The sequence below is a fragment of the Schistosoma haematobium genome, chromosome 1 (genome assembly GCF_000699445.3).
Source record: "Schistosoma haematobium chromosome 1, whole genome shotgun sequence".
NCBI classification, from domain to species: Eukaryota; Metazoa; Platyhelminthes; class Trematoda; order Strigeidida; family Schistosomatidae; genus Schistosoma; species Schistosoma haematobium.
The window spans coordinates 34,854,590-34,880,728 of NC_067196.1; the positions used below are offsets into that span (position 1 = coordinate 34,854,590).

General features: G+C 39.8%; 1 protein-coding gene across 1 annotated transcript; it reads left to right on the forward strand.

Moving 5' to 3' along the window:
- Positions 1-8,325: 8,325 nt before the first annotated feature.
- MS3_00000503 (uncharacterized protein) lies at positions 8,326-22,029 on the forward strand. Its single transcript, XM_051208243.1, has 2 exons — positions 8,326-10,420; positions 21,019-22,029. The coding sequence occupies exon 1, from the start codon at positions 8,528-8,530 to the stop codon at positions 9,131-9,133; it is 606 nt and encodes a 201-aa protein (XP_051073841.1). The 5' UTR covers positions 8,326-8,527; the 3' UTR covers positions 9,134-10,420; positions 21,019-22,029.
- Positions 22,030-26,139: the final 4,110 nt, after the last annotated feature.

Genomic DNA, 26,139 nt, shown 5'->3' on the forward strand with positions numbered 1-26,139 from the left:
CTATATTTGTGCATGATTTTCCTGATTGGTTGCTAAATTGGATCGGTTTCAACGTGCTTGTTGATTACTGGTTGACCTGAGTGCCAGGCTTCTAAAAATTCTCTGGTGTTTTTGGAACTTCCTCTGTCTTAGATTTCTACAATTTCCCAATCGAATGAGTGTCCGCAGTTGTCCACGTGTATTGATAAAAGTGAGGAAATATCATGGCGTTTGACTGCTAATTGATGTTCGTGTAGGCGAAGGTGAACGGGACGTCCACTTTGTCCGATGTAGTGTTTTTCGCAGTTGGCACAATTTATTTTGTAGGTGATGTTTGATTTGTTTTCCTTTGTTATTTCATCCTTTGGTTTGCATAGGATTGATTGTAGTGATTTTGTCGGTTTGTGTGCAACACCTATCCCGAAAGTCTTCGGCAGTCTCGTTGAATTTTCTGATATGTCTTTTATGTATGGTAGGGAGATCCTTTTGTTGATTTATGTGCCTGATTTGAGTTCTGATGATGCGTGCGGCTGGTATTTTTTGATGAAGTTGATTGTGTAGCCGTTGTTTTGAAATACGCCCTTCAGGTATTTCTCTTTATTTTTTCTTGCTGCCAGTGTGCTGCAGTGTGTCCTCGCCCCCTTGAACAAAGTGTGTACGCAGTTGATTTTGTGAGCTCTTTGGTTGTTGCTGTTGTAGACGGGAATTTGATCAGTTTTCCCGTGTCAGTTCTAGTGAATAATATATCCAAGAACGATAGTTTGTTGTTTGACTCCTGTTCCATTGTGAACTTGATGTCATCCAAGACGTTGTTGATCAGCTTGTTAGTGTTTTCCAGATCATCCTTTTTGACGATGACGAATGTGTCGTCTACATAGCAAATGTGAATTTTCGGCTTGATCACTGGTAATATCGAGGCCTCTAGTCTCTGCGTCACTGCTTCAGCGATCAGTCCTGATATTAAAGATCCCACTGGTGTCCCTTTTGTTTGTTCGTAGATTTTGTTGTTGAATTGCAAATATGTTGTTAGGTATAAATCAATGAGCTCTAGTAGACTTTGAATTTGAGGCTTCGTGTACTTTGTGAGACTTGTGATCTTGGTTAGAAGTAGAGGTATAGTTTCTTTCGCCAAATTTGGTTCCATTGAGGTGAATAACGCCATCACATCGAAGGATGTCATCAGCTCATCGTTGTTTATTTGAATGTTCTTAATTTGATCCAGGAGTTGTGTGGGGATTCGATAGAGTGGCTTGATGAATCCACTAAATGTTTCAATATTCGTGAAATTTCTTTTGACAAATTGCATGTTGGCGTTCCGGGGAGTGCTACAATTGGACGTATTGGAATGTTTGTTCTGTGTATTTTCGGTCTGTTGTAGAATCGAGGGAGTACTGGTTCATTGAATTTCATTCTCCGTTGGTCTTGTTTTGTTATTCCTCCTGCTGTGACTAGCTTGTTTAGAGTATTTAGGATTCGGTTGTCTAACATTTTGACGGGATTCATGTCTATCAGTTTATATGTGCTCTTATCCACAAGTAGTTCCTCGACTTTTTTGACGTATTCTTGTTTATCCATAACTACTGTGATGCGTCCTTTGTCCGATGGAACTATGACAATATCCTTTTCCAGTCCCGAGTTTCTTCAAAGCTTTTTGTTCTTGTGGGGTCAATTGGTCGTTTTACTTCATCCGTTGAGTTAGCGGTACTACAGTTTTTCCAAGTCCGGGATTCTCAGGACTCTCAACGCTTATTTCGATCATGTTCATCTGGGTATGGTAGAACATTTAAAAGATTCAAAAGGATACTCCCACCTCTTAACTTGTGTAGACGGTTTCACACGATGGTCAGAAGCAGTACCCATCAAGGACATTACTGCTAAGACAGTGGCCTGCGCCTCTGCCGAACGATGGTTAGCAAACTCCGGCCGCCCTTCAACTACCACTAAAGACCGTGGACGCCAGTACGAATCTGAAAATGCCCGTTGTCTTATCACACTATTAGAAATCACATATTCCGAACCCTAACCCTACCAAAATTGTCTAGTTAAGTTCTGCAAGATGATGCGTCTGCAACTACATTATTTGCCCCAGGAATGTGTTGTATATCTGACGTTAACTGCAAAATGCAGCCCAGTTGTCGATACTCTCTAATAGGGTGCTTGTCTAAAGGTGAGGTTAAGGAGTAATTAGGAGGTTTATAGTTGGTGTAAACGGTGAAGTCTCTGCCTTTCATAGTGTTTTATTTGCTGTTCAGCATAACACATAACTAAGTCTTCTCTACGGAATGTTCATTACCTCGATTCGGTGTCTAGAATAGGTTTCGAGAACAATGCCAAAGGTTGTCCGGTGTCTTTAGCCTATTGTTGTAGGTCTCCTCTGCGTAATCGGATGCGTTTACTGCGATACTCTGACGTGCCCAGGTGTCCTGGTTTACCAGCAACGTTGCCTTGGAGACAAGCAGTATTTCCTCAGCCGAAAATCATGCGCGAAACCACGTAGAGGCCGAAAAGACTGGTGATAGAGGTTTTGGGAATGTCGTCAGTAGCGATGTTAATTTGGTTATATGTTTTAACCCGGTTTTAAAAAAAACAGTCGTACTTTTCAAGGTAACCGTCAAGTCATGAATGTGAGGTAACGTATAACAAACAGGAATGGTTTCACATTTATTCGCCAACACTCACCATTTGGATGCCAATCATTGCTTTCCTTTCTATGAAACATTTTCAAGGGAGGTGCCCGTGGACTACTTGATAGCCGAATGATCCATAAGTCCATTATGTGGTCAAATTCGTTTTTATCCAACCATAGCTTTCCGACAGCTATTCGGAGCGCTTTCGAGAATAGAGATGTCCCAGTAGTCATGATGTAAAGTGTAACATTGCAGGTTACATATGGCAATTTCGGTTGTATTTGGTATGCCTCGGGGTAATTCCCAAGTATGTGTTGGTAGCATGGATCGATGGTGTGTCTTACCGTGACTGGGGATAATCTTCAACCAAAAAAACCAGTTACGCAAACAGGTAAATTAGTATCTCCGTATACTAACCGTTTACACGTGTCGATGATTAAATTATGATGTCGTAGCAGGTCTATACCAATGATTGACATGAAAATATATACAGCAACGCACATTATGATAAACGAACCGCTAACTATATGTGGTGATCGGTTTTCCGTTTGCCGTCTGTAAGTTTAAAGCCGGTTCATGCAATCAGTCGTTAGAATTCACCGGAAGAACGTTAACTTCTGCAGTAACGTGAACAAGGTAGCGGACTTTTGTAACCACATCTGTGATGTGTAACAGACGGTAATGTTCGCCGGCTATTGTTGCCATTAATGCTTGACGCCTGGGGAGTTTCCAAAACAATGTTCGTGTCGATCGGTTTGGTTTTTGAAAAAATGCAGGATTTTCTGTAACCTAGAGAAGATTTTCCGCAATGATTATTATAGCAGCAGCAATCGGAGTTATCTGTCTTTTGTTATCTAGAGGCAGATCTTTTTCGTAAAGAACACCTTTGAGGGATTTGGGAACGTCTACGTTCATGTCGAACGTGCCAGAGTATGACAGGTTTCTGTAACGTCATTTCATGTCGTTTGAGGTTTTTTCTTGACTGAATAGACAGCGGTGGGAGTTCTGAAGATCTCTGGAATTCGGTCGGCAGATGCGGCCAGCTCATCTACAGAGTTGTTTTGAAATCAGACAGGCACTGCAAGCACAGGTTGAGGAATCTTAGACAAGAAAAGTTGTTTAAACAGGACATCATCGAAGGCCCGTTGACTAATGACCTCTCCCATTCTTAACAATACGTCTGTTGCTGAGCCATGCTGTAGACCGATGTTATTGAGCAATTGATCAAACCTTTGTCGATCGGTTAGATCTCCGTATTCCATAATAGACTGTTTTATAGTTTTTTGAGGTTCCGAAGCATCACTATTAAGCATGTAGTGGCACAGGGCCTTAACCACACAATCCTCAATGCTGAACACGAGACAACTGGGAAAATAGATATTCGACATTTAATGCGGAGAAGAACTCAGAGATAGAGAAGGCGGGAAGAATCAATTCGATTATTTCGAGTTGGTCGAATGGTGTGGCTCGGCTTTCAACGCGTGATCCCACTCATGTAACAATCTTTTGTCTATATGCAATATATTGTTCTAACTCCAGCCCCAATGTGTTCTTCATAATATATTGGTGATTATTACAATACTAATGAGTCAGAGTAGATAATGATGTGACATCCACGTAAGAACCAGGCTTCAATGTTGTTGGGCCACAATGACCCTAGCTGAAATGAGGGTGGTGTAAGAGTTTTGAGCATAAAAAACTTAGGAATCTGTTCAGTCATGACTAATACGAAGCACAGGAATGAACAAGGAGCAAAATATCCAAAAATCCGCAAAATATATCACAATGTATAAACAGTAAAGTGAAGAATTGATGTATGAAGCTCCAAAAAGGAACAGACTCACAGTTTACGAGCTGGTGCACCAGATCACGTTGGGCTCACCACTGAAGATGTCAAAATTATTTGGAGCTCGAAAACACTTTAACCAGTAACAGCTCCTATAATTGAAACGTGTCAACCCAGTGAAATCAAAAGTCAAAAGCCATAAGATTCGAAGATATATTTGATAGGTGATCAATATATAGAGAAGTGACTGATTTAAACTGGCCAGCGGTTGTAGATGTGTAGCACGGCATGACCACTCGTGACCTTGTGCGGACGCGTGATAGAGTGCCTTCATCTAGATATATCCATTAAAATTAATGCGGTCTGCACCAATGTTGAACACTACAAAGCTTTTTATTATGGGGATTTATTCAACGCAACACTAGGCTCGAATACAAAGAAATCGAAGTTTCATAAAATTATGCGACAAAATTGATCAGAAAGTTACAGACTTTATGGCTGAGCTACAAAAATAGCCCACGAAGTGCGATTTTGGAGATAAGTTGAAAACTCAATTTCATTGCTGCGTCAAAGATTTGGCATTTAGGAAGAGGATTGGTTCAGAAGCACAAAAACTTATTTTGAAGAAATTTGGGCAACGAGTAATAATTATGATGCAATGAATGAGCTTGGTTTTCAGTCAGTGGACATTTCTAATACTTTCTTTAGTCGACCTTATGACTTACACTCTCAGGGTCGGTCAAGCTCGCGTTTGTTTAATATTGGTTCCCGTTCTCGTAGGAATATGGAAATTGATCTAGCAAATAATTGAAAAGCAGGTTACAGAGGTGAGCACAGTCTGGCAAAGGTTTATCATGTGATCAATTTCACTTGCTTGAATAATGTGTACTTTGTTATGCCACCGCGCTATTTAAAAAAAACAGTGGTATTTTTCCTCGCTGAGTAAATTTCATTGTTTTGATCGTTTATTACGTATCAAGACTACTGTTTTTCACTTTAATTGAATTTATTTCAGTTAAAGTATTCGACTAAAGTATCGTTTTTACTGTTTTGTCGTTGGTACTCTTGAGTACCTCTTTCTCAACTGTATCTGTTAGTACTTTTGGTCCTAGCAATCTACAGCCCTTCACTTTTAGTCATTGATAATTTTTTTTGTTCTGAGTATCATCACAGTTTAAAAAAGAACCCCTCCTAAATGACCGGACAGTGTAAAAAAGCAGTTGTCAACGTCCGGGTTGTCGTTATCCTGTTGAAAGCGGCATGCAGTGCGACGAGTGCAAAGGCTGGTACCACGAAGTTTGCACGAACTTAACGCCTGCTGCTTTCAAACGGTTCAGTAAGGAGGGTTGTGTGTGGCTTTGTCAACAGTGCTGCTCGGATTCAAACAGTTTGCTAACCGAGGCCATCTCACTGGTTGATGCTGCAAAGAAGTGTTTTAGCAAGCATAGTCGGAACGCGTCAAACAGCACTCGATCTGTCGACACGCAAATCAACGTGAAGGAAACTAAGGTTAGTCCGGTGATAGATGACTCACGTCCGTCAAAGAAGGAAAAGCAGTCTCCAAAGAGGCCTGCCTTAAAAAAAGCTCAAGAAAAGTAGGGTCTTCTGTTCCCCGTCTCCCAGATGGGATCCAACAGGAAACACTTAGGAGCCGCAATCGCAAGGCTCGATCGGTTTCAAATGGTAAACATAACACGACCCCTCAGGTCGTCGACAACCCCCCAAAACCCAACACTAGGTTTGACGCAACTGTTATTGCTTCTACCAGCACCGTTGACGAATGGGTAAAGGTTGTAAGGAAGAAAAGTATTGATATAAAAGGGAAACCTGCCCCCGTAAAAGTGGTTGAAAAATCGAAAGCTGATCATAGCGACAGATCAGCTATTTTTCATAGAATTAAGGAGAGCGATAGCTCTGAACCTAAAGCTCGTTTTGAGCATGACATTGTACTGATTAGGCAGCTGCTTAATCAACTCATGCCTCAAAATATGACTGGGGTCACCTTGCTAAAGGTGTACAGAGTAGGGAGTCTAACGGACTCGAAACCAAATCATTCCAGACTGCTTAAAGTAGTATTCGGCTCTTCGAACGAACGTGACCTAATTTTACAAAATGGACACAAATTAAAGGGTTCAGGAGTCTTTATCCGAAAGGACCTACCGTTGGCAGACCGTGTTAAAAGACGGGAAGCCGAGAAAGAACTACAACATAGGTTAGACGCTGGCGAAAACGACCTAAAAATTGTAAATTTTCGGGTTGTAAGACTTCGACAGAGAATGATGCCGAAGCCACTCTGGGTGAAGCACGAAGACAGTTAAACAGGCTTCGGATCTGTTACACCAATGCACGAAGCTTACTTAATAAGCGATCGGAACTAGGTGTACAGATTGACTCTACAAAGCCAGATATAATCGCAGTAACAGAAACCTGGCTGGCACAGGCTATAGATAGTATAGAACTTGATTTCGAGGGCTTTACGTTAGTAAGGGCCGACAGAACACAAAAGCGCAAAGGAGGGGGAGTAGCTCTATTCATTAGGAATGCTATCCCATTTACCATTATCGATAGTGTATCCCATGAGAGTGGGACGTGTGAATTAGTTAGTCTTCGCTTAAAATGCAAGGGACAAGAGCTGCTGATTGGTTTGGTCTATCGCAGTCCAAGCTGTGAGGCAAATGAGATCCTGTTAAGCAGTCTCAATACTTGGTCCCAAAGTGGTCGATGTCTAATCCTAGGGGACTTTAATGCACCTATGGTAGACTGGGAAAATCTGCGAACTAAATCGTCGGAGAATTCTTTCGAGCAGGAACTAGTTGATGGGGTTATCACATGTGCTCTAGTGCAACATGTGAAAGAAGCGACAAGGTACGATCCGGACACTGAATCATCCTTATTAGATCTTATACTGACTCACTATGAGGATGATGTTGCGAACCTCCATCATATGCCACCCTTAGGTAAAAGTGACCACGCAGTTTTAACTTTCGACTTCCATATAACTGCCAGTCATGAGGACGCGTCAGTCCAGTCCAGACCCAACGTCTGGAAAGCAAACATACCAGACATCATGCACTCAGCATCGTTAATAGATTGGACAATAGACCCAGAGTCCTCCATTGAAACGGCCTGGGACGCATTTCGAAATTCATACTTAAAAGTTACCACACCTCACATCCCTTGGACTATACCAAAGGGGCCGAAGAACTCACCACCATGGTTCAGTAGGGAGGTCCGTGTCCTTCTCCGTAAGAAAAGGAAAACGTGGGATATATTTAGGTTACTGGGGACTAATGAGTCAAAATCTCAGTATCGAAAGGCTCGGAACACTTGTGCCTCGACCCTCCGTAAGTCTAGAAAATTGTACGAAGAAAAACTTGTTAAGGAATCCATAGAATGTCCTAAACGCTTGTATTCTTATATAAACCAAAGGACAAGGAGAAAAGGAAATATTCCTGCTCTATGGGGAGACAGTACTGCTTCATCATTAGTGGAGGACGACTTTGGTAAGGCTCAAGTGTTCTCAAACTACTTTAGCAACGTATATACCATAGGAGCGCCCTTTCCGTCAGCGTATACAGATCCCCCCATACATACACTGGATAGCGTGACCATTAAAGAACTCGATGTCTTTGGTCTACTAAATAAGCTTGACGTAGGTAAATCCACGGGGCCCGATGAATTACATCCTAGGCTACTGAAGGAATTATCTAACTTCGTTGCAAGCCCTTTAAGTACATGCTTTAACCTATCCGTTACGCAGGGTCGTTTACCGAAAGACTGGAAAAACGCCATAGTAAGTCCTGTCTTCAAAACAGGTATGAAACACAAACCTGAGAACTACCGCCCCGTTAGCCTAACTAGTGTGGTTGTTAAAATCTTAGAAAAGATTATTCGGAAGGAGCTGTTTAAGTATCTCGATAAAAACCGGATCCTCTCGGAGAAGCAGCACGGCTTCATAATAGGTTATTCTTGTCTCACTAATTTATTAGTGGCTCGTGAAAGCTGGTGCGCTCTTAAGGACCAAAAGCTACCTGTAGACGTCGCCTTCATTGATTTCAGTAAAGCTTTTGACAAAGTTTAGCACAACCGGCTGTTATATAAGTTAAGAGAAGTCGGGATTGGAGGCAATTTATTGATGCGGATAAAAGACTTCTTAGTTGGGAGTCAACAAAGAGTAAGGGTGAACTCAAAGTTATCTAGCTGGGAAACTGTACTTAGTGGAGTGCCCCAGGGTACAGTTTTGGGGCCAGTGCTATTCCTCTTGTATGTAAATGACCTTCCTTGTCTCCTATCATCATCGGTCTTGCTATATGCTGACGATGTCAAGATATGGAGAACGATACGATGTAAGAGTGATAGCTTAGAACTTCAAAACGACCTGAAGAAGTTATCTGAATGGTCTCAAACATGGCAGTTGCCGATAAATACTTCCAAGTGTGTTGTGATGCATATCGGTCATCAAGGCACAGATACATACACGATGAATAACACTGAGCTACCTGTCGTCCAGACATATAATGACTTAGGAGTTATCGTTAGTCAAGACTTAAAGACTACTGCACACTGCCGTGCAATAGCCCCCAAAGGTTTTAGAACCTTATGGTCAATACGTAGAGCTTTTAGTCATGTCGACGCCAAAACGTTTTTGACTTTGTATACAGTGTTCGTTCGTCCTACACTTGAGTACTGCATACAAGCGGCTAGCCCTTGCTTAGAAAAAGACAGTGAGCTTCTGGGATAGGTTCAGAGAACGGCGACTAAGCTGATTCCCGGTATAGCAAAGCTTCCGTATGAATCTCGACTGGCCAAGCTGAAGCTTTTCCCGTTGTCATATCGCAGAACTAGAGGCGACTTGATTACAGTTTTCAAATTGCTTAGTGCCAAATTTGCACCTGATATGCCCTCATTTTTCTTGTCTTCCAAAACAGAGAATTTATGAGGACACTCCAAAAAAGTTCATAAGCCGAGAACAAATTACTTGTCAGCTGACCATCGACTTTCCCATCGAATCATCAACGAGTGGAATTCACTACCTCAGCACGTGGTTGAGGCTCTATCCGTCGATTCTTTCAAAAGAAAGTTGGATCAACTGAGAGACCACCATTGCCAGGACTAACACAGGCAACCAAGTCTCCTGTCCTTTCCAAACTGAAACTGAAACAAATACTTTGTGATAAATGGGATACAACAAGTCGGCCTGTAGAACTAATATTCACTTTGCCTTGAACACTCTAGTTGGCATCTTATTACTTGGGGTGTTTCTAATAATCAACCATTTTTATCGACGACTTCGAAAAGTATTCTTCAAATTCAGAAGCGATTATATACTCCCCGGGGAGTATGAACCACGGCCGTGGTTCATTATATGACTATATTGTTGACACAGGCAGTATAGGGTTCATTATCTCATTCAAAAACCAAAAGTCTTTATATTATGCTGTAATATGACTTAGTGAAGTTTTGGCATTATGTATTACTGTACTATACGGGTATGTTGTGGATTATTTATAAAAGATGATAGTTCTTCATACCTGCCCTGTTTTTAGTAGGTGAGTCAAGACCTGACTTTATTAGTCCCCAAAGAAAACTCTGACGCTTTACTTAAATGTTTGGTAGTGTAGCGGTAAATAAATCCCTAAAATAAATAGCTCTGCAAGTTTTCGACATTGTATGCTGACAACATTAACTTTAATGGACTCACCTAGTTGAAGGCGCTCGGTGATGCATCCGCACCAGATCACAAGTGGGAACGCCGTGCTCAACAATCCCTGCAATCGCTAGCCAGATTAGATCAGACGCTCCTCTATATATTGATAGCCTATCAAATATATATTCGAACCTCCTCGCTTCTGTCTTTTGATTTCAATTGGTGGGTACGATTCATGTTGGAAGGTGTTACTGATTAAGGCGTTGTCAAATTCCGAAAATCTGTGGCATCTTCAGTAGCTACGTGTACTAACTGCAGTGGGTGGATAAGGATTCAGCCAATAAAACAATAAATACTAGATAATTCAGTTTTTCTGTAAAGGTAAGTACTTCCTTTTGGTCTTTGAGAAGCAGCGCTTAAGGCTCTGAATGATTTGTTTGCGAGAAGTATGGTTGAACGTATTATTTATTTATTTACTTGAACACATGAATATTGGTACAAGAGAGCGCCAATATATATGCGCCACACAAAGCAATGAGAATTCGAAGAGAAATAGAAAAAAAAGCTAAGGAGTGCAAAAAAAACAATAACGAAGAGATTGGTGTAAGGTAGTGTGGTAGTAATGAGGGAACGGAAAGGTACAATCAGAAGAAATCTTTCAGGTAAGGGAGACACAACCACTTTTTATGAAGAAAGTAAAAGAAGGTTACAACAGGATCGCCATTGACTTCTATTCTGAGTCATATCTGATAACGTCTCTAGCCACTGTGTAGCACCATCTCTCAGACCCCAACCAGGAAGTTGTGAAGGACCGACAGAAGCCAGTCCTTTGCAGCTTTCTTTCATACCACGACACCATGTCATGCACTGACCACCTCTCCGCTTCTTCCAACCAGTCCCAGAGTCGGCAAATAATGCACGACGTGGAATTCTCGGGGACGACATTCGGAGAACATGTCCAAGCCACCGAAGTCGGTGTTTCAAGATGGTGACACCAATTGAATTATCATCTCTGTGCCCGAACACACGATGCCGAACCTCTGCATTACTGACATGGTGTTGCCACTGGATGTCAGCAATCCTTCGGAGACAGCGATGATCGAACACAGAGAGTCGTCTAACGTCCTCAACTCGGAGAGGCCAGGTTTCACAAGCATAGAGCAAAACTGCTCTCACCGACGCGTTGTAGATCCGACCTTTTACAGCCAGACTAACATCACGAAGGTGCCAAAGGTGGCCCAGATTGACATAAGCCGCTCTGGATTTCACTATACGTGCATTGATCTCATCACTCACGCGACCACCAGCACTTATGCAGCTACCCAGATACACGAACTTCTCAACTACGTCTATCTGCTCACCATCCAGGGTGAGTACAGGATTGGAATCCTGCCAGTCTTGTAGAAGTACTTTGCACTTCGAAGGTGCAAAGCACATACCATACCTACGGACACTGATTGCCAACTGATTACGTGCGGATTGCATGCCTTGGGCATTATCACACAGTAAGACAATATCGTCCGCATACTCAAGGTCGAGAAGTCTTTCTCCAGGCAACAGATCCACACCACCATTACTTACATTCATCAGAGCTGTTTCCAGAATGTCATCGATGGCAAAGTTGAAGAGGAATGGTGAGATTGGGCAACCCTGCCTAACCCCACTGCTCGAATGGAACAATGGAGAGAGATGGTTGTATGCCCTCACTCTGCCTGAGGTGTTTTTATATAGGGCTTTTAGGATGTTAAGAAACTTCTCAGGCACACCCTTCTTCAATAGACAATCCCAGAGAACAGTCCTGTCCAACGAATCGAAGGCAGCCCTGATATCAAGCAACACTACGAGTGTTGGCCTTTGATAAGTATGGCGGTGTTCTAACATTTGGCGGAGGGTGAAGATATGATCAATACATCCTCGACCAGAACGAAACCCAGCCTGCTCCTCGCGAGTCAATCTTTCTCGGGTTTTGAACAACCTACGAAGTATGACGGAAGACAATAGCTTGGACGCAATCGGATGTAGACTTATCCCCCGATAGTTGTTACAGGAACGACGTGAACCCTTTTTAAAGATAGGGACAACTATCGACTCATTCCATGACGTTGGTACACTCTCTAGTTCCCAAACCTTTGTAAACAACGTCGTCAATTCCTTAGTCAGAAAGTCACCACCATCTTTAAAAAGAGCCGGAGGTAAGTCATCTAGGCCAGGTGATTTGTAACGCTTCAAGAGTTGGAGTTCCTTGCGGACTTCCTCCTCGTTTGGTGGATCAGTCGTCACCTGCCATGGAGGGCAGTACAGTCTTACCGATGTTGCCGGAGCAGCAGGCCAGTTGAACTGCCCTTCGAAAAATTCTGCCCACCGTCCAAGACGTCGATGGATGCTGGTGATTGGCATCCCGTCATCCTCACAGATTGTTTCGCACACACCAGACTTCTTGCTGCCAGTGGCGCGGATGAGTTGAAATAGCTTCCGGTAGTTACCAGATGCAGCTGCTGCTTCCGGCTCATTAGTGCGCTCCGACCACCAGGCTTCTCGGTCCTTACGCAAGCTTTGCCCAATTTCATTACGTAACATCCTTCGTTTATGGTCAAACTCACGGTCACCCGGAGTAGACCGACGGGCTTCAATGAGTTGTAAGGAACCTGCAGAAACCCAGTGCTTAAAAGCGGGACGTTTCGCGAACCCACAACTGACTGTACCCGCCATTTTCATGGCGTCATGCAATTGCAACCAATGCTCATCTATACTTTTCGGTGGAGTGGTAGCTAGCCTAGAGGCTAGCTCGGTTCGATACTTACTTGCAACAGAAGTTGCAACCAGCTTGCTAACATCAATCTTTTGGTGGTGGTCACTTCGTTGGCCACTGAAAAGTAAGGCAAGATTGGCACAGACCAAGGCATGGTCAGAGTCCAGATAGGTACTCCAAAAGGAGCGGCAGTCTTGTACGCAACCACTCCAGCGGTAGCTGATCGCGATGTGATCAATCTGAGTCCAGGCTTGAGATGCAGAGGGAGGACACCAGGTAGCACATCGGCGATGACTGTGCCGAAAGTTAGTGCTGTCCAGAAACGGGTTGTGGTCTGTGCAAAGTTGCAGTAGACGGTCCTCGTCATCTGTCCCGCGACCAACAAGTCTCCATCGGCCACATAAACGATTCTCTTTTGTGCCTAGACGCCCGACCTGAGCATTCAAGTCTCTGGCTATTACTACAGTATCTATAGAACGCACTTTCTGGAGAACAGTTAACTGGTGGTAGAATTCATCCTCGATTGCACCCGGGCTGCAATCTCTCGGGGCGTAGGCGGAGATGATGAAATGACATCGTTTCTCACGCCGACTTCTCACTTTGATGGAACTTTCTAATCTAACAGCACATAACCGACTGTTAATGGGGATCCAAACAATTAGTGCTGCCTCAGCTCTAGCTCTTAGTGCGACACCAACGCTAGCAAGACCAGACGAAGACCCCACAGGGTCCCCGGATAACCGCACGTAAAACAAGCTTTTTGAAGCGACAGATGGAGATCTAATTTGTAGTACTTCACCAGAGTCTTGAATACGGGTCTCGGATAGACAGCAGACATCGATATGAAGACTTTCCAAAGACATAGCCAGCCCTATCTGTTGTCCAACCTGCATAAGTGTGCGAACGTTGAAGGCAGCCAGTTTGAATAGTGCACGTGGTTTCAGAAAAACTGCTTCAGTACTCATATTCAGTAGTAACATACAATTTTCAACCGGACAGTGACTCGAGAACGTTTAGATACAGTCGAATTTCCACCAAAGACGAGCCGCTGTATAAGTATAAAAGAGAGTGAATAATGTGGATAATAATAATAATAATAATAATAATAATAATAATGACAATAATGGTAATAATAATAATAGTATTAATAATGACAATAATTGTAGTGATAATAATTTGAATCAATTGATTGTTTTTCGAAGCGAGAAAAGTAATTTCCATAGACATAAAGAGTTCATCATTTGTGTGTGGGCTGTGATACTGCCCGGGTGCCCAAACCGAAGCAGGTGGTTATCTTAGGGGGCCACACCCCGAGCCTTTGACCTAAAGGTCTAACCCACAAGGCAGTGGAGCATCGTAAGGAGATGCAATCCCATTGTAGCCGGTGACCAACGATTGGTTCATACGCCATTTGTTCCCGCAGGATACTCGAGCCCATGTGCACCATTGGTTTGGGATCCGGTTAAAGCGCCGGACATTCGCTTTTCGTCCTCTCATTTTCGTAAACAACACCCCCTCCACGAGAAGGCAATGAGTAGGACTTCCCTGGCAAAGGCTGTATACGCGCGGCCGTGTGAGAGTGTTTCGAGAGGGAGAGCGGACTCTCCCCACTCTCGGGCGTACCAGGGCATCCGGGGGCATGGTTGAACGTGTCCAGTCTTGAGCGTGGTATACCCCTATTGTTGCGCCCTTGAAGCCTGATGTCAAGACCCATAGAACATGTACCGATAACAGATTAACGATGAACTACCGTTTGTTGAAGCAAACATGCATGACGGTGAGAGCTGAAGATATTCTTAATCGACTTCTTGAAAGTTGACTTAAAGGGGATTTATCTTAAAATCCTCTTAAATTATTCTTGATCTATTTTTAGGACAACTAACACACATTTTTGGTCTATTCAAATACAGCTTCGATTTGGTTTAAGCTATTCTCTAGTCATATTACGGGAAGTGATAAATAATGTAGTCACTGTTCTTCAAAGTGTTGAATTTTATCACGATGATCTTATTCATGGTTCTGATAAAACACCTCATCATCAGAGACTCGTTGCTCTACTGATTCATCCACTTGAAAAAATATTGCCGTGTTCGTTTTATATGTATGGTTTTGAATACCCAGTTGGCGGTTACGGTTTAAACATATAGATGAAGCGACTAGTTTCACTAACAAATGCACCATCTCCGAAATATCTCACAGAGCTCCGCTCACTAGTGAGTGCTCTTCGATACAATTCCCGTTTATTCCTGGTTTTTCTTGTCTCTCTAACCATCCATTTCAAATCTTAACACTCAAATAATTTAAACAGGAAGATGGACGCGATTTATCCGTAGACAACTACTAAATCTTTTTCCGAGTGATGACTTTCTTCGAACTTACTGTCTGAATCTACATTCTGCACTTATCACTGGTGCATTACCTGTGTGTATTCATCGGTCAGTCAGCTACGATGTACGATCACTTACATATATTCATTGGTCCAAGTTTTCATACCTCATTACCACAACAAGATGAACACCAAATTCATAGAAAAAATCACTTCGATGGTACTTATTTATAAAAGACCTGGTCGTGGCTGCATTGACCACATATTCACCATTCATCAGGTCTTAAAACACAGACATGCTTATCGGCGTCCAACAATGATAGGTTTTCTTGACTTTAAAGCAGCATTTGCCTCTGTTGACCGAGAGGTACTGTGGCGGTGTCTGTCATTGAAAGGTGTACCTCAGAAGTACATAAACCTTGTGAGGACTATTTACTCAAACACTACCGGTCGAGTCAGAACTTATGGCGAACTATCACCTGATTTTGCAACCTCAAGTAGTGTCCAACAAGACTGTCCACTATCTCCATTTTTGTTCAGCTTCATCATATACCTACTGCTGAAAATATCGTTCTCGTCGACTGAATTTTCAGGCAGTGGTCTCCTTCCAGGAAGTACACTTATCGACTTAGAATACGCAGAGAACATAGTCCTGTTTGTTGGAATGCGTTTCTCTCCCTCTAATTGCAAATTTTTGTTTCAAGACTGGCATGCGTCGACAGTTTCACTTATCTTGGAAGTTTAATCAGTCCTAATGGATCGTTGTCTGATGAAATCTCTGAACGGATTCACAAAGCTCGTTTGGCTTTTGCCAACTTACGTCATCTATGGCGAAGTCGAGATATTCGTCTATCAATTAAAGGACGAGTATACTGCCCAGCAGTTCGTTCTATTCTACTTTACGGCTGCAAAACGTGGCCATTAGGGTAGAGGATACTCGTAAGTTACAAATATTTGATCATAGATGTCTTAGAAATACTGCTCTCATTTGCTGGAATCACTGAATATGTAATGGTGAGTTTAGACACAGGGTATTAGGGAATGATAGTAAATCAGTTGAAGAGGTTGTGAATCCATATCTACTGAGATGATTGGACCACGTATTACGCATGTTTGACCACCGATTACCACGGTGAGCAATGCTGACTAGCGTTGGAGTTGGCCAAACCAAAACGTGGCACCAGTTCATCAAGTCACTAACTTCTGGTCTGAACCATGTTGGTAGATGCATACTACTTGGTTTGGGTTCGCGCGACTATCGTAACCAATGGTTGGAGACTGGGTGATATGGCTTAGAACCGATCACAATGGCGTAGGTGTATATACTCTTTGTCTTCCCTTAAACTAAGAGATTAAAATTGTTTTATACCTTTACTTCTACGAACTAATTCCTTCTTCCTGTGTTAGATATCCTTATACACAATCTTCGTTTTATACATTACTACCATCGAAAAGACTTTCTATGAATTTGGTGTTCATCTTGTTGTGCTAATGAGGTATGACAACTTGGACCGATACATATATGTGTGTGATCCTACATCGTAGAAGACTGACTGACGTTACGACAAAGTTATTGGAGCTGCGATGTCAAATCTTTTGGAATAGTGGGTACATTGCAACTTGTTCGATAAGTATTCGATCCGCACTAAATATCAACAGAGACATTAGATTAGTCTCCACTTTATGATCAATCAGATGTGAAATTACTCTTTTTCAATACATTTTACCTGTCGTCTGCAGCATTGTAACTTATCATCAGATAGAATTTATATTTCATCTGGTCTCAGTAACAATTTAAATTGACTGATATTTATCTACACTGACAAATTGCATCAAGTTAAACGAATCAAATAGATTGATGACGTAATGTATTTGTAAGTAATAAATAAGCTCCCATCTTTCGTCATTTAGTGATGTATGTTTTTAGTCGGTCAATGGCAAGTGCTGTTATCTCATAGTAAAGATTTATAAGTTGATTTATTATAAGGGTAAATTTGACGCTCATTAATTGTCAATCCGTTGATTTAAAAAGTGAAGTGAAGAATTGTAGTGAAACCTTTCTGTGACATTTCCTCTACAGTCTTAAGAAACCACAATTTAAAACAGAATTTCATACGAATATTCGTCAGTATTAGAACGAATAGCTTGACAAAAATTGGGCTCTGAGTATAGAGAAGTCATTACTAGTAAAAATTGTATTTAAAATAAGCGAAATCATCAGAGAAATATATGGCGTTTAACAATCAAATAGGTATTTCTTGATGGTTTTGATCTATCTATTTGATTTGATTGCCGAACGTCATATATTTCTTTGATGATGTCGAACATGATCATTACCCTGATGAAATCAAGACAAGTTTGCTGGACGAGACGTTAAAATGTTTTGAATTTCAATCGCAGAGATTATTTCAAATACAATTTTTACCTTTAAAAAACACAAGTGCTTTTAATCAAATTAATAACAACACTAATTAGTTGAACTGACTCATAAAAATGAACATATCTTAGAAAATATAATCTTGTAAAGTTGGGACTGTACAAATGAATGCCGATACAGTGGTTAATTATTCGTCACTAGGCGTGAAGGTCTTGGCTCCAGTCCCTGAACGAATAGTGGGTATTCACTGTTAAGTTGTCTTATTCCCGTATTTAATACTTTCAGAAAACGCAGTTGACTTCTCTAACGTCCTAAAAACTTATTAGTATAAAGAAATTTTTAAACTGCTTGATTAAAAACTGGTATTAAGCCGATGGCTTCTCTCGGGTATACTGTGAAAATAAGTTAGTAAGGTTGTGCGACTAGGCACGTGATATCAAACTCAGAATTCACGACCCAGAAAAGAGAGTCGGATTAAAACCAGACAATACTCCATTCAACACAGTTACGAGCAGTCACACTCAGAGTCTGGAGTAGAAATCAATGAAAGGAAAGTAAATCGCATACTTAATAGTCAGTAGGTCAAGTGTATGTTTGTCCACGTTCAAGAACCAATCATATTTTACTCTCGCTACCACATTACTAATCTTTATAATCCATCTTATCTAAGTAATCTGTCTAGTCCATCTAATATTATGGATTCCAAACTGTCTAGTCTAAGTTAATCTCAATAGTCTAACTTATCTATGTAACCTATCTAATCAAATTAATATATCTCTTATCTCAAATCACTAGTGTTTTTAATCTATTTTTAGTGCGTAATCTATCTAATCTAAACTATTTAATCTGTGTAATCTACTTAATATGCCTAATCTATCTGATCTATATAATCAATTTAATCTATCTAACTTACATAATTTATCCAGTCTATTTTTATCTAAACCCTCTATTGTATCTAATGTAATCTGTTAGTTTACCTAGTCTGTATAATCTATCTATTCTATGTAATCTGTCTAATCTTTTTAGTTGATCTAATCTATATAACCTATCTGATCTATCTTATCTCTTTAATCTATCTTAATTATCTAATCCTTACCGTGTAATCTGCCTAATCTATTTAATATATCCAGTCTATAAAATCAAATCTATCTAATCTTATCTATATAATTTCTCCAATCTATGTAGTTTATCTAATCTAAACCATCAAATCTATATAATCTATCTAATCTACAGAACGTAATTTATTGATTCTTCGTAATCTAACTAATATGTCTGTAGTAGTAAATAAATCCCCGAAATAAAGAGTTCTGTAGGTCTCCGACATTGATTGTTACATCTTTAGTTCTACTGGATACACCCTAGCTGATGGTTCTCGATCACAAATCCTCACCAGATCACGAGTGGGCACGCTGTGCTAAGCATCCCTTGCAACTACTAGCCAGCATAGATCAAACGCTTCTCGACATATCGATAGCTTTCCAAACATATCTTCAAACACCTTCATTTTTGAATTTTGATTTGACTGGGTTGATATCCTTCAATTATAACGGTTTTACGTGTAAAGGCGTTGTCAAACCCTGAATAAATGTGGCATCTTTATGTAACAGATATTTAGAATAGATACCCTACTAATATCTATTCTACAGGACTTCAGCACAACTTTGACCTGACTACAACGTGAGTATTTATTTATTTAAACAAATACATATTGGTACAAGGAGGAACCAAACAGATATGCACCACATGAATCATCCGATTTGTGTGAGAGCTGGGATACTGCATGGATGCCCAAACCGAAGGAGGTGGTTTCCTTAGGGAGCCACACCCTGATCCTTTAACCTAAAGGTCTAATCCACAAGGCGGTTGAGCAACGTCGGGAGATGCAGTCCCATGGTAGCCGGTGACCAACGACTGCTTCATACGCCATTTGCTCCTTCAGGATACTAGAGCCCATATGCATTGGTTTCGAATCAGGATTTTCCAACTCCCTTAAATGGATCCTCCATATCTACCAACACGGTTAAAGTGCCGGAAATTCGCTTTTCGTTCTCTCAGTTTCGTAAACAACAGTAGTGCCGCGAGAAGTTAGTAAGTAGGACTTCCCTGACAGTGGTTGTATGCACGTAGCCATGTGAGAGCATTTCGAGAAGGGGAGCTGACTCTCCCTACTCTCGGCCGTACCAGGGCATTTAGGGGGCTGAGTACATTTCATTGTTTACAACTGACAATAATAATAGTAATAGCAAGGGGAAATTTGTAACACGTCTAATACCTGTCACACTATCTATTGATCTGACTAGGTAAACAATCAATCACTATTTTCCTCGTCCACACATAAAAAACTGAAAATATTTATACTGTTATGAGTGACTTAACTCTGTTCTATATTTGTTAGCCATCTGATAGTTGTGTAGCCCGTAAAGGTGGTTTATTTCACATTGGCTTTTTCTAATTTACTATTGGCAACCAAAGAGAGTTAGATAGCTGTTTCATCCTAACGTTGAGCCCTTTGTCGGTGTAAACCAACACAAGGAGTGAAAGATGAATCATTGATAACTGTCGTGATACTGGCCGCCCATTAATGAGAACAGGCTGGATTTCGAGATGTAAGTTATTCGATGATTAGTAGATGACTTGAAGATAAGGTGCGCGCTGCGGGATTTAGAAATCCTCGGTATATTCCCTAACGAAATTACGGTTTGAAACTCTAATTAAGACAAATGTTTGGGTGTAATTGGGTTGAAGGTAGTCAGCAGAAAACTATGGTTTTAGTCGTCATGCTAGCTGGATTCATCAACGCAGCAAACCTGCTATCTTGATGGGACTGGTTCTTCATGTGAAATTTAAAACTGTATCATTCACCTGTCTAGTTTTCCCTTGGTTTCAAATGATTGTCTGGTTGAATTCAGTCAGTAATGTAAGCTATCTTCAGAACGAACAATCTTCATACACTTTATTAGACTATCGTTTTCCTACATAAATAACTGTGGATTCCCGGAAAATGTTAGAAAGTCATTCAGTTAAATTATTTCATAAAAATAATGTTGCATGGTTTGATGATGTCATCAGCAAATAAAATACCCTGTGTTAGAAATTAATAACTGGTTTATCTGTCGAAATATTTAAAGACAAGGCTGAAGTAATCGTAGAAATTACTCTATACAACTTAAGTGATCTATTATGCCTCATATCATCATAATCTATAGCCACAATCAAAAACGTCAGTTTACTAGCATTATGTGTTTGAAACTGTGACGTAATGGTTTGCTGTTTTGCTATGGTTTTTGATGACCATATTGTTAATCATTAATCAACAGTTTAGCAACAAATGAATAAAAAAGTACTATCCAATTAAAATAATTGAAGTGTTATATATTTTGCGAATGAATTCTATTCCTTGTATTTTACATCCCCATTTCAGTCGAGTTATAATATTGTACGATAATTAACCAATTTCATAAATAATATCTCTCTATTTCCCGGTATATTTAAACTCTACATTTTATAATTCTTCATCACAACTCTAGAAAAATCCACTTCAATGCTTCTGAAAAGAATAGTTACTCAGTTCCATTAAGTTCGCTAAAACGTTTATCTGTTGAATATTAAAAGATTGAAGTTCAGATGATATTTTGTCAACTGGACTCAATAATTAAACATTCTGTGTTATTTTTGTCTAATCAGAAGTTTCTTCCTGATGTTAATGTGTATTGTCTTTATTTTTTTATGTAATATAAAATTTTATCTGATGACTTGTTTTAACCGATTTACATTTTATCTTAGTCCAATATAAAGTGATTCAAAAAATAAGATTATATTACTAATTTTATACATGATTCATGATACTGATAACTTACCACAATCTGGAAACACACGCAACTACGTGGATCTTTTGTGGGATACTTTTGTCAAAAGTTTGTCCATTGAAGATCTCACTTCTAACTGATATCATTCTAATTTACCATAAACAAAAACTACTTATTTTCTATTGCTTTTATCGCAGTAAAATAAGCTGATAAATCCAATTTTTCACATGCTGGTCTCTCAACTGTACGACACAAGTGGTGTTTTTTGCACCCACTATTTGGAGTTGTTTACCCACTTTGAGAAACTGAGTAGATTCATTATTCAGTAAATGATTAAGACCAGTCGATTATCATTGTTTCCTCTTATCTATAAAGGTGTAGTTTAAGTATAATAAACTAAAAAGTCTGTATATGTAGTTAGTCTGAATCATAACCGTCATTACTAATTTTTAGTGAGTCTAAAAGTTATTATAATTGATGAGTATTATTCATACCTACCTCGAGAATAATATGATATTGTCTAGGTGAACCATTAAGTTCTAATCTGACTCTAAAGGCTGATGTTACACACTACCACTTTTTAGACCAGATGGTTTGAAATTAGGAATCAGTTTCAGAAGTTTATCAAAACGTATAAAAACATATTATCCGATAGACACTCCTGGAAAATGACTTCCTACACAGGTTCATTGATTGTAATCTAAAATCAAAAAGTCAAGCTGAAAATACTCCCATAGTTCCTAAGAATGTTTTATTCTTGGACAGTGAATCCAAGAGAGATGTGGAAACTGTGATATTAAAGAACAGATTATCTAGGTAGCTGGGATAGACGTTCTACTCAACTTCTCTTCGAAACTTTTTCTTCAGCAGGAAACGCATTCAGGAGAATGTCGAGGACAAGCTGTCGTTTAGGCCCACAAGTTATTTTAACTATACGAAGCGTACATTCTGTTAACTAATATCCGAGCACTACCATGCGTGGCTATCTAAGGGGTAATGTAAACTAATCAGCAACTCAATCCTTGAACACATGGTCAACTCGGATCACCTCTCACCACGTGAATCGTCATTCAAAACCCTCTACAAAGTAAAAAGAACTGGCTCATAAAAGGTTTGGATGAGGAATTTTTGCACAGCTGAGGATATAACAATTCATCATTTCAAACCCGACTTCTGTGTACGAAGGAGTCATATTTAGTCCCTTACTCTTCCATAGTCTTAGCACACCTTCCGAATTTTACAGACTGTAAGTGCTAATTGTTATATTACTCTTCGACGTCTCTTGCATAAACTAGACAGTTCTATTTTTGCTTTTATTCCATTGATAATCACTTCTTATTGCCTCAAAAACTATTAGATAGCTTTAGTTCGTGATAATTTTTAATTGCTTCGCTAAATGATACACCTTTTTTTTATCTAATACATGAAAACTTTCAATGGCTTTAATTACGTTGAAATATCACTCTTCCATATCCAAATTGTTGTATTCAATACTTGATTATATCATGTAACGCGACTTCATTTTCATTGAATTTTACATCCGATACTTGAACAAGTTTGACTGTCAATGCTATTTTTAATAACTAATGATTCTTATGTAATTGATTGCACGCTTACTACAAATTCCAAATATAATACGTCCAGTTGTGCAGATCGAGTTCTATCTGCCTTAACTTGCACCATTTCTGGAATTCATAGTTAGAAAATCAATTTAAATACTTCTAATCATCATACTATCTTTGATGACATTTTTAACACTCCTCCACTCTACTACATGTGAAAAAGTGCCTATAAATACGATTGTGCAGCCTGAGTAAATGATATCGTAGAAAAGAAAATTTTCTTCACTTAAACGTCTTCATTCTCGTGTAACTTAAGTTTATTGAGAAAATATTATCAATATACTTTTTTGAAAAAAACGTATGCTTCAGGAGACCAGTTGAATTTGTCACATGTTTTGTCGAGAAAGTCGCACAAAGTAAATCTTCATGCTATTAGATAGTAATATAAAATAAATTAAAATTTTGCTTCTCATAACTCGGTATGTTCACATGACTAAAATGTACATTTCAGCCTCATAAGGAAAATCAATAGGCGACTCGGACTTTATTGACACAACTGAGGATAGGGATGTGGGACGTGTTAATCACATGGTTAGTTATCAATAAACATTACAGAAATGTGTCTACCAAGTAGTTGGTAAAATTATTTATTTATTTATTTGAACATAAATATTGGTACAAAGGAGAACCGAATAAATGTGCGCTACACAAGTCATTCAACTCGTGTGAAGGCTGAGATACTGCCCGGGTGCCCAGATTAAAGCACGTAGTCTTCTTAGGTAGTCACACCCGAAGCTTTCGACCAAAAGGTCAGATCCACAAGGTAGTGGAGCAACGTAAGGAGTTGCAATCCCACGATAGCCAGTGACCAACGATTGGTTCATACACCATTTGTTCCTTCAGCATGCTGGAGCCCATATGCACCGTTGGTTTCGAATCAGTGTTTTCCAACTCCTCTAAGTGGACTCTCCGTGTACACCGACCCAGTTAAAGCGCCGTACATTCGCTTTTCGTCCTCTCAATTTCGTAAACAACAGTAGTGCCGCGAGAAGTTAGTGAGTAGGACTTCCCTGACAGTGGTTGTATGCAAGTGGCCATGTGAGGACATTTCGAGAGGGAGAGCTGACTCACACCCAGTCTAATCATAATATTTGGGTACGGCTATTCACACTTTGAAAATGCTGATTTTAACGCTGAACATGTTTGTAAGGGAATTAATGTGCATGTCTATTTTGGCAGATTTTATGAAGAAATGTACCGAGTTATTAAACTACATCTAAGTGGCAATTACTCTCGACATTGATACATTCAGGAAATAGTAATTACAAATTATCATGAGAAAATTAGTGCCATATGTGAATGTATCATGTCAATAATTTTACCTCCAAAGACCTTCATGCTAACTTAACCACAACTGTCGCTATGCCTGATCATCAAAGTTTTGGACTATGGAAGAAATGTACGTACAGCTCACTTGCGGTTGACATTTATTGAATACTTTCCCAATGGGATATGCCCTACAAATACAACAGGTGGAGCACTCAACACCAACTCTTTCACTGAGGTGAAATATTGCCTACACACCAATAAATAAGTTTTGTACGTCAGTCATCTAATGTCATGCTCCCTATATCCACAGGTTTGGAGAAGAGTTGTGTTCCTAGTTTCACTGAGACTGATGTCCAAAATATCTCCAGTCACTTAATTCATCCCAATATTTATGACCTGATAGAATCCCAAACCTCCTTTTTTAAAAATGTGCTGACGTTTATGTTATCCATTCACAAGTATCTTTAACAGACCTTCTCAACTGATTTCATACCAAAAATGTGGAGAAAGATGAAGACGATCACTATACCTAAGTAAGTATCTAGTGATAAGAATGCGAAATTTAGACCCATAGCTATGACTTCACTTTTCTTCAAAACGAAAAAATTATTGATAATCCCACTTCAACCTGCAATAAAAGAGCACATTGATCCGTATCAGTTTGCCTACAAATGCAAAATAGGCATCCTAGATGCTGCTGTTGTTCCGCATCATAGTATAGTGTTCAGCTTGAAAAAGGATAAGAGGTTTGTTTGATGCTCTTTTCTAGACTACTTTTGCTTTTAATTCTATCTCAAGACAACTTTTACTTAACAAGTTAATCAGCGTCAACATAGAAAGCTGGATAACCAATTGGCTATTTTCCGACCTCTATGGAAGAGAACAGTACACTGTGTTTGGAGGAAATTGCTCAACGCCTCTACAGTCTCATGAAAGTGTACCAAAATGGGCCGTTCTTTCACCTCTTCTTTTCTTTTTTTCTGTATGATCTGCCATCTTCCACAGAAAACACTTTTGTGAAATATGCGAATGATCTTACTGTATGTATGCCGATTTCTACCTCTTTACGTCCCATAGAAGTGAATAAGTTTTTGTCTCGTATTGAATTTTGGTCTGTTGTTAATCGTCTCATGCTTAACCCGTCTAAATGTCAAGCTGTTAACTTTAGCATGAGACATGAACGGTATCTAAACACCATTTTGAGATCCCATAATGCTTGTACCATCGAAGACTCTTTGATAAACACAGTGTCGAAGGTCAATTGTCTTGGTGTTACTCTTCCCTCTGATCTCTCTTGGTGTTTTCATGTTTTATTGTTATCGAAAAAAGTTTCCCGTTTGACTTACTATATAAAGAAGCCGCATGCTTTTGGGATTACTCGTCATTTACTCTTACAATTTGTCAATTCCTACATATTACCTATTATTCTTCACTGTTCTCCATTATTCTTTCCCGGGTTTTCGGGAAAAGACTTTGCTGTATTGCGGAGAGTGCTAAAGACAGTTAGCAATGTGTGTGGTGAATCTTTCGAGGTCATAATTAATATGGTTGTGGATAGACATCTAAAGTCTTGCAAACTCCTGGCAGGTGTTATCTTATCAGATACTAACCATCCCCTTCACTCATATCCATCTCCTTGTATATCTTCTGGTAGAATGAGGCGTAAATACATTAAAATCCATACATTCAAGCAAAGGTATAAAAGATCTATTATACCTTACCTAACAAATATACTCTGTGACGAACAGGTGGTTAGAGATGAGCTAGTCAAACACCTGTATTCTTAAACATGTATCTGGTTGAAAAGTTGTACACATTAGGGTCTTTTTACGCCTTTTTCTATCCTTTTTTGTTGTTTTTGTAAAAAAAATCTATTGTACCAAAATATAATATTGGATGAAGTCATTAATCATAATAATAATAATAAAGAGAATAATTTTTTATCATGAAA